The following is a 10,383-nucleotide window of genomic DNA, read 5'->3' on the forward strand; positions in this document are numbered from 1 at the left end:
CACGCAGCACAAACAAGAAAACAAACTGCATGCCACTGGGCGCCATCAGAAACTGATGACATCATCTGTCACTCACTCCTGTTTGCATGGCATGATCCAGACAGGGTTAGCATTACTCAAGCCAACTGTCATGTATGGTGGCCGGGTAAGTCATCCAAACAGGACAAGGACGCGTCTGTGTTTCTTATCAGGCATATTAAGTAGACTCACATCACAATACAGACAAAGCTCACAGCAAATTCTGCTTTGCGGTTGTTAGTCAAGTTATTTGTGTTAAAATATGACTTCTGGAGCAGCAAAGCTTATGACAACATGCAAGAAAAATGCATATTGGTTTTAGCATTCCGATAGAATGGGGATAAATCAATTAATTACCTCTGAGTTATTATGGTCATAATCCGTGCATTAGACAGCAGTGTGTCTTGCTTACAAATAACTATTCATAATAATGAGGCTGAAAATTGGTATTTCTGTTTGAGTAGTGTTGTGCAATGTAATGGGCTGTATTTCTCTCTCTTTTTTCCCTCCTCTTTGGAGAAGGGAGAATGATTTCTTCGTCTATAAAAAATCCACACATCCAGACATGACATTGGAAAGACATTTAATTATACTTTGGTTGAGAAATATGTATCAAAGCCTGCCGCCCATGAAAAGCGGATTTAGAGTCGTCAGACAGCAGTTAATAGACAGCAGTAAATGAAATAGGGGCTGTTGGGGGTACTAAGACATGCTTTCCAGGACTAAGAAACAGCTTAGTCTGGCTGGGTGCTGAAATCAGGAGTTCTGACACGAGATATATGAGGGGGGTGGGAGATAATGAAGGCGATTGGAGGGAGGGAAGGAAGGGGCCAGAGATTTTTTAAGAAGATTGGGATTTCATTCCTGTGCAGCAGCACTGCCCCTAGTGGGAAAACCGTGAGGCAAGGAGAGCCCAAAAAGAAAATGTAATTTTACTGAGAAAGTGGCCTAAAAACCGAGCAATATCACAAGGTGTCATTCACAGAAAAACAGAGATTAAGAGACAAAGAGACAGAGGGGGAGAGGAGGGGACAGAGCCCGTACACTTAACAGTGAGGATGTGTGATTTTTCTCTCGCACATTTTCTTCAGAGCCTGGCACATCCAGTACAAGACTATTCTTAAACTGCCCCTCCTCCATCAGGACATCATGCTCTCACATATTTCACCCTTTCCCCAACAGAGGCAAGGGTTCTCAATCACACCGTGTCTCACAGCGAAGAGAATTAAAAAAAAAAAAAAAAAAAAAAAAAAAAAAAACAGAAGAAGAGAGGGACGGTTAGTCAGAGAGGGAGAAATGTGCCGCTGCAAGGTGAGGAGTGAAATCAAGAGACCAATGTGCGAGACGTTGGACACTGTATAGATTGGATGGGAGGAAGGAGGAGGTGGTGCGAGGAGATGGACGAGGTCCTCGACAAGTTTGGCCTGAGGTGAATGTGTTCCTGGAGACTGTCTCCCAAATCCTCCTGACTGGTGCTGTGTCATCTGTCACTGGCAGGAGAGGTGACAGCGAAAGAAAAGGTGCCCTACATGCGCCAACAGCACAGTCAGGATGGAGAGCATCTCGCAGCAGCTTTCCTTCTCCTTATTCTGCCTCTCTAGCCTCCTCGCTCTGGACCATTTATTTCTCAAAGTTGAGAGGAAGAAAAAAACTCGGTGCTCGGTGCCTCTGCATATGGACTGACTATTCTCTCGGCTTCTCTCATTTTCATGCTCTCTTTCTTTACCGCTGTCTCGCAGGATATCTGTGTCTAACTATATGACTGCTACGGCCACAACTCCCCTCTGTCCCCCTGTTCATAAAAACGAGATTGTTTTCCGCAGCTTTCTGCTGACACCGGCTCGGCACATAAACAGAGCCGTAATTTGTACAACAACAGTAAGCTACAGGGAAGCACTTTTTTCTCCCCAGAGGCATGCATAGAGAAGGTAGGTTGTTATCCCCTGTTTACCTGGCAGGGAAAGCAGTATTTTATATTATGGTAATAACCAACTGTGCTGAAATGCACAGCAATCCCATCTCATTCCAGTTGAAGCAATCGCCCCATTCCAGCTGCTACTATCTGAGATATGGTGCTGGTTGTTCCTAGAACTGTGGCTAAGCCTGTGATGGTATGTGAATGAAAATGTGGTGGTAACAGAATAAAAAGTCCAAAACAAAGTGAGCTGCATGTCAATAAAGCGAAGCCTCTCTGCATTTTTAATGTAATATAATTCTGATGTTATTCATGCTCCACAACCTGAAAGAAATATAAATAGAATACAGGAAAGGAGAGAAACAGCAGAAGTCAGTTGTGGAGGTGAAGAGACAAATGCCTGATCATGTATTTCTGCATCACAGTGAGCACAGATGGTGCAGATGTCATATGCAGTCATAAAGAAAACATACGCTGATAAAGCTGACACCCACGCTGGAAGGGATCTATACCAGAAGAGAGAATCAGAAGCTTCGTCACTCCGCTCAGTTTCAAATTGTTCTGCCCTAATATCAGTATTTTTTTTTACCCACTTCTACATGAAAAATGAGATGTCAGAAAAGTATAATCACAGCAAATTGCTGTATTTGATGAGCACTGTTTTTTGTGCCTTTTCTTGTTCTGTTGAGGCTATAAATCAACATGTGGAACAGCTGAATTCAGTGCTGTAGAAAATGATCTTGTTTATCAAGTTTCATTTGTTTGCCGCTGCGTCAGCAGCATGTTACCGACTTTGAGCTGTCAATTTCAGCACAACGCGTGAACAAGCTGAGATCTCAGATTGGAGGAGACTGGATTTAGCCTTTTCTTTGCAGTTTCACAACAAAAGCTTGCATCTCTCTCTGGGAAACAACTGTACACACATAGAGGCACAAACACACACATTCTTCTCAGCGCCCTCCTTAGAATGTCCTCTGATGTGACGGGGTCAAACTTTGAAAAGAGGTCCTGGTCATGTTATTGACCCCAACCCCACGGAGCGTAAACCGGGGCGCTCGCCGTGGGCCGGGCACGCTGCTAAGAGCTGACAAACATCCACCGTCTGCTTCAGCCCCATGTGCGTTCGCACATCACACAGACACCACAGAGGTAGAGTTGTGTTGTACTTTCTTAACCTCTATTGTTTTCCAAAGACAACCACCTGGTGGCAAGCAGGGGAAACAACTAATCCATCCTCATTCTGTCCACAAACAGACTGTCTAGGAATAAAAATAACACCAGCAGACACTGTCCAAAAGCTATACTCATGAGTCTGCCTTCTGAAACACTTCACCGTTAACTTTTTCTCTCGCTTTCCTTCACAGCAGACCCCCCGTAGTTGCACTCAATGGGGAAGGGCTGTCAGTTCAAAACAATGTGACTCGGGAGTGAACGCTTGACTGAACTGGACTGGGGTTAGAGGGTTTTTGTTTGTGTGCATCTGCGTGTGACAGGAATATCAAGCCCTGCATAGGAAGTATTTAACTTGTCCGTCATGAAACCTATGACAAACGACCGATGGAGAAAAGTGCCGGCTTATAACTACCCGTAGCTCCTTAACGTCCAGGAGAGACGCACACACTTTTCCCTCTCATACCCTCCTTTTTCTCCTTTTACATCAGACATAACAGCGCACATGGGAGTGCTAGATCATAAGCGTTTAAAAACACAGATGGGAGGACAAGCTCAGCCATCACATCACAGCAAGATGAATCCAGAGACACATTTCCCAGCCAGCAAGTCACATAGCAGTCACAAGCACGCAAGATGTGATGAATAAGCAACTTAACGTGGAAAACTTACCATGTCCGGAGATCCACAGGAGAAGAAGGACCCAAGGGATCATAACTGGGGGAGTGCAGAGGGCAAAACCTACAGAAAACAGTGGGCGAGTGTGAAATTGAAGTTGGCAGGCACAAACACATGCACGAGATGAGACAGTGCTCCTCTGTGCTGCTGCTGGGGGGGACGGATGCTACAGTCCCTCATTCAGTGGTGTCTCCTTTTACCAGTGGAAGGCTGCTAGTCTTGTCTTCTGTTGGCTCTTCCTGTGTCTCTGTCCCCCTCTGTGTCACTCTTCTCTCGGAGTTGCCGGTGGACAGCTCTGCCGCCTCACACACGCTCTCTTGTTGATGTGAGCTTGGAGACTTTCTGCGTCTTCGCTGCTGACTCTGAGCGCACACACACACACACGCTCACTCGGCTCCTCGTCGCCCATCCATTCTCAGTCTCTTCAGCCCTCACTTGCCCCCCTCCTCCTCCTCCTTCTCTTTCTCTCTCATGCTCTCTCTTGCTCTACCACTCACGTAGCAGACACAGTCAGGGGATAGAGCTCCTCCCTCTCCCTCCGTCTCCCCTCCATCCCTCTCTCTCCCTCTCTCAGCCTGACTGTCTGGGTGGCTGTGGCTGGGAGTGCGAGGCTGGGAGACTCGGGTCCTCACTCTGGGAACGAGAGCTGCCATGGGAGAAAACAGAGAGGGTGCAGTTCCAATTAGAATGAGAATGGCAGCGACTTGGCCTCCACGGCTACAAATAACACAGACATCCACAAAACAAAAAGTGCAATTTCACCCCCCTCCTCCTCCTCCTCCTCCTCCTCCTCCTCCTCCTAGTTAAGACCCCTAGCTGCCTTTTTTTTAATTCTATGGACGGCAGTGAATTTAGGAAAAACCGTGAGCCGCCTTCCCTGAGAATGGATAAAGACCACATTAGCATTCAGAACCAAAGCTGTAGTATTCATTCGTATCCAATTTTGATCAGGGCTGAATTAGATTCATAGTCACTCACTCAAGGAGCCATGATGCAAGATGTCATAAAATGCCTAAATGCACTGCATACTTACGAACAAGTTTTCCTGGTTATGCCTGTTAAATATTTAAAAAGGGGCATTTCTTCCCACTGTTATGCTCCAGGGCAGACTAGGTCCACCTATAAGAAAGTGTCACATGTCTAGTGCTATAAGAACAATATGCTCTTCTGTACATTAAGGAAATCAAAGGGTCCAGCAGGTTTCAAGGGAGCAAATTTACTATTTAATTTAATACTTTAAGCACACAACTTAATAATTAATACCTCAAATTAAAAATTTGTACCATTAAGTTAGTGGATCTACTCACTTACATAATTCTGAATGAACACTTTAGCCTAAAGCTTTTTATTTGTTTTTCCAGATTAATAGCTTGAAATCACTGTAGCATTAATAAATTAAACACAATATAAGTTTTGCCACAAGGGGGCCATCTCAGAATTTGAAACAATAACGAAAGGCGCAGTTAGATGACAATGTGAATTAGTCCCAGAAGTTATAGGAACTAGCAGCTCGTAGGAAACGCACCGTCACCTTGATTAAATTATGGATTTCTGTGCGTTTGAACATTGTTGGAAAAATTTGGAATAATCTAAGTACACAGCTCAACAAAATATGCAACATATGCTTAGTGTTTCTTGACATTTAATATGGAAATGTCACATATTACATTATGTATACATATTACGTTATATTGTTACATATTACAGCATATTAAGTCTCAGGTTGTGGCTATGGAGCTCCTTAATTGTCCTCATGACATGAGACACACAATCCAGATCTGCAATTTTATAATTTTTGAAATATTATATTTTTTGGTTAATATTGTAATTGTTATTATTGATTACACTTTCCTCTTCTTATTTTCAGGGATTTTTCTTCTTTTAAATCAAATTAACAAAAATAATTTCTAATGTCCAGCTCAATGCTTTAGTCATGCTAGCAGAATGACTTCATGCATGGCACAATTGGTTGAACCACTACTTTGATCCAGACTAAAATATCTCAACAATAGATGAATGGATTGTGATGATGCAATGATCATAATCCCCAGAGGAGGAATCCCACCGAGTTTCATGATCCTCTAACTTTTTTCTCTATTGTGCCACCGTGAAATCCACATGTCTTGATAACTTATCCATGGATTGCCATGAAGTTTGGTTCAGACATTCTTGCCCTGTTCTGGCTGAATTGTAACAACTCTTTAAAGGGAAAATACCAATGTCCACTAAGTGTTGATGGTAAAGGTAGTTAATTGAAGCAAACAAATCCTCAGTGCTTGCTATATTGACAGAGAAAGTTGAGTTCTCTGTTGTTCTTTCTACAGCCAGTGATGTTACAGTGATGTCACAGTGATGAAGGTGGTGTTATGGAAACTTGGATCAGCTTGGATTTCTAGTCTCCACCCCTCAGTATGTGGAAGGAGGGGTGAACTTGATTGGTATTTTTGTCACATAATGCTATGTTTTGGCCAACAAAGTAATAACTAAAGGTTCAGAAGTCCTGATATAAATTGAGTATTGATATAATGTTAATAATACACAAATGATAATATCATGTAAATAATCCGGTGCCTCTTAAACCCACCTTCACTCACACAAACACACAGTATTTCACTTTGGTTTCAACTGCAGTTTACATGCGCTTTTGTACATTTGTAGTTACAAACTCTCTCCACCTCCCTACGCTCATAATTTGAATATAGCCTAATTAATTTGCCAAAAAAGCTAAGCAAAGCCAAAGTTGAATTTGACTGATTTTTGTTATTGTTTGTCTGTTTTTGTTTTTTGTTTTTTCCTCCAAATTCTCAATCAGTATCGCAGTAATAGCTTCGCTGCAGCGAAAATCTAATACCGTGACAGTCTTGGCTATTGGTGATAACACAGCAACATGGGCATATGCATCAGAAGCTTGTGCGCAATGCATCCTGGTACATGTAGGCATTACCTGCAGGGCTCCATGAGAAGGAGGACTCAGGTGTCTTGGTCAATGTCGCCTGCACTGAGGAATTCATTGCTTCAGTTGACTACATTTACCATCAAAACTGATCAGACGTTCACATTAAAGGTGGTTAGTTTTCTCTTTATCTTTTAATATAGCACTACCATTAGGTCAAAATTTGTATTTTTTCAGCACATTTGTAAACATTATACCTGCTAAACATCAGCATATTAGCATTGCCTTTGTGAGCATGTTAGCATGCTGACATAAGCATTTAGCTCACAGCACTGTTTGATGTGCTTACAACATTGTGTGAATGAAAACTCTTGAATGTTTGTTATAACTATTATTATCTTCATTATTATTATTATTATTTTAAATTTTCATCTCATCTTTTACACCATTTTGGGAAAATCATATATCAGACCTGGATTTGTCTTTTTCTTCTTAATATCTAGAACATATAAAACCTCATAAATTACTGTCAAAATATCTTCATGATCAAACAGCACAGTTCCACTTTGACATAGTACATCTATACATTCTAGTACCCAGGTTACTTCATTAACATATCCAGTTTCTAAATAAATAGAATTCTCTCTTTCTTGTAAATAATGATTGGCATTCAAATCCTGCACTAGAGGGACAGACCCTCTATTAATGCAAGATGTACAGTAATGCCCAGTACCTCCAGATCAGAGCTCTGATAATGACACAGTAAGCACTGCATGAGGGCCTAGTCTACGTCCTATCAATTTAATCCATCCCTTTGACTTCCTAATCTAATCAAAGGGCCAGAGGATGACAGGTGGTCTTTTCATCAGTGCAACTAACAACTACACACAAAAACAACCCCGCTGTGGCCGAACCAGAGGATAACAGATTTGCATTCTGCCTAAGAACATGATGAGCAGGGGCAAAGAATAACAATGGAGCTTATGTGCTTGAAGGTTGAGCAATGGGGGTAAACGAGGTAAACAGGCAAACAAATTTATATGTCCACAACCCACAATCCTCTACTTAAACCCTTAGCCTGGATTACATTTTTTTTCTTAATGTCTGAAATATTTGGACACATTTGAGGATGATGAGCTGAATTGTGAGTGCCAAATTCCAAGAAACCAAACACACAAATTCCAACCACTCCGAAAAAGAAAAAAAAAAAAAAAAAAAAAAAAAAAAAAGCAACATGTATTGTGTTATAATGTCCTTACACGGGCAGTGGGGAAACATTAAGAGATGGGAAGTCTAGTAAAGGGCTCATACACTGTTAAACCCACAGTGCACCCACAGGGGGCATAATCTTAAATGACTCGGGAGACAGGGAACTCTTCTTCTGTGAGTTTAAGAGCCTCTTTATACCAAGCTATGACCATAATCCACAGCAAAAAAAAGACATGCTCAGAAGAAAGTGAAAGTGACCTAAAACAAGATGAAGATATAACATTAATCGGTCAGCACTGACTCTTTCAGGTTATCTCTACAGAAGTGAGGTGTTATAAATGTTAGCTCCTGGTCATTCTATCCTGCACTGATGGTTGATTTAACACGCTTTATGTGTAATTCATATGTATTCACAAGAAAAGCTGCTTTCGCAAGGATGCTCTCCCCTCATATTGATAACTGTGTCATAGATACATCCCGTGCTATATTTAGTAACGGGTATTGCTTTTAAAGACTGGAGAAGCACATTTAAATTTTATCTGCTTTGGGCTTCCGTTGTGATCATTAAGTTTGAACACATTTGGTTTGATAAGAAATACTGTATCCTCCTTCCTAGATTCACTACCCCGTATGGGGAAATGGCCAAGAATAAAAAAAATAATACAAAATCCACAGCTGACATTTCTTGGCAAATTGTCTGATATGTACACTAAAAGTGCGCTGAAATTTCATTATCTGTATCTGTGTCTGTTCAACCATCTCTGGATCTGTATTTGAATGGAAGACCAGAAGTGGGCATGGTTTTCATTAGAAGTCACATCAAATGGGAAAATGTGTTTTCTAACTTAATATTCATTGGCAGTGTTTTTGTGTTTTGCTTTCAAATCATCAAGATGATTTATGACAAATATTCTTCAGTTGAAGGGAGTAATTATAAATTGCCTTGATATCATGTTCATGTTTGTTGAAGTGTAAATTTCAGTTGCAGTTTACTGTACTATAATACTATTATACTATTATAAAATTAGAATGTTAATATAACATGCAAAAATGTACTTAGATAAAATTCAAAAGTAGTACTCTCAATATCACGTTTTGGAGATTTTTTTTCCCCCAAAATAATAACAAGCAACTTCAGATGGAAAAAATGTTTCCAAAGCATTATTTGTGCTCTTCCAAAAAACGTATTCAGATTCAGGTGCATCCCTAGTCAGCCCAGTCTTATTGCCAACTCGTCATATTACGACGATTTGTCACCACCCCTGAGCGACTCATACAGACACACGGTACCTGTTAGCGACGCCCGAGGCTGCTGACATAGTATAAAGAGGGAGAAATCCGTGTCAGGTGGAGACGGGATGGATGAATGGCTCAAACAAACACAGGACTTTCACCCAGCAGAGTGAGCTTCATGTGGCTTCAGTGACGTCACATAACTTATGTAGCAACATAGTTACTGTAACCCCAAACATGATATTATCATAAACCTAAACAGGTACTTTTGATACATAAACCTACCCAAACTGACAGTATTTCACTTTGTTGATCACATGATTAAAAAAAATCTTTCTAATAGCAGAATACCTTGTGATTCAGTATCAGAGGTTGTGACAAATCCTCAGTATGTGAGGAGCTGAGATAAGAACACACACTAGTTATGTCAAAACCTGGTGCCTACATTACCCACAATGCAAGTCAACCTTAACCAGCTTTAGGTGTGTTATGCTAGCAGCGGCTAAATAGCCTTTCTCTTCAAGCAGAGATTATGAGAGGACTACAGAGGTCTGGTCGGTGTAAATTCATTTTAGGGTGTCATGACCTGTAAACTTATGACAAACAAACAAGGCAAGAACTGAGAGGAAAAGAAGCATTGCTTGAGAAACAAAATAAAAATGTGTGTGTTTGCTTTGCACAGATACTAGACAGCCCTATGTTGTATATTTAGTGTTTTTACAGGATTTAATAAGGCACAAAGCCACTATTCCATTAACTTGCAGCCAAAGCCTTCAAGCCATGCCTTATCATTTAATGTAGCTGTGCAACAAAGACATACATGTCTATTAAAATAATCATACTTACTGTATGCCAGAGGGTCCTGACATGGGGATTAGAGATTGATTTTCATGTTAGTCTGACTTTCACAACACAAGATTATTCATGGCAGCCAGCGTTTTTTCTTCAAGTGAGAAATGGCAATAAATCTTATTTATTCAGTACTTTCTCAACCCTGCATGTCAAAGCTCAAGGAGCACATCATGCACTGCACAGCAAAACAGCGGCTCCCGACTAATTTAATTAATTAGGTTGGGTTACAAAGTGACCTTTGAAACTTGAAGCCTTAAAAATGACCAAGAACAGATTGATAATCAATCCAAAACTAAGAGCTGGGAGAAAAAGAAATGCAATTTGGAGGACGTGAGTAATGCTTCATGACACTGAATGTCAAATTGTTTATGTTGAATTTAATACTCCAAACAGAGTAAAACAAACTAATAATAAT

General features: G+C 40.9%; 1 protein-coding gene across 11 annotated transcripts in view; it reads right to left on the reverse strand.

Annotated features, from left to right (window-relative positions):
- kirrel3b (kirre like nephrin family adhesion molecule 3b) overlaps window positions 1-4,265 on the reverse strand; it is a 206,695-nt gene extending 202,430 nt beyond the window's left edge. For 5 of the 11 annotated variants that reach the window (XM_084717205.1, XM_084717204.1, XM_084717200.1 and 2 more), the window contains exon 1: window positions 3,776-4,264. In XM_084717205.1, the coding sequence (XP_084573331.1) occupies window positions 3,776-3,818 (43 nt within the window). In that variant the 5' untranslated portion in view covers window positions 3,819-4,264. Of the gene's footprint in view, window positions 1-3,775 lie in introns of all 11 variants that reach the window. The other 6 variants (XM_084717199.1, XM_084717203.1, XM_084717206.1 and 3 more) reach the window with 3 other exon arrangements.
- Window positions 4,266-10,383: the final 6,118 nt, after the last annotated feature.

Source organism: Lutjanus erythropterus, chromosome 4 (assembly GCF_056507025.1).
Source record: "Lutjanus erythropterus isolate fLutEry1 chromosome 4, fLutEry1.hap2, whole genome shotgun sequence".
Classification (NCBI taxonomy): domain Eukaryota; kingdom Metazoa; phylum Chordata; class Actinopteri; order Lutjaniformes; family Lutjanidae; genus Lutjanus; species Lutjanus erythropterus.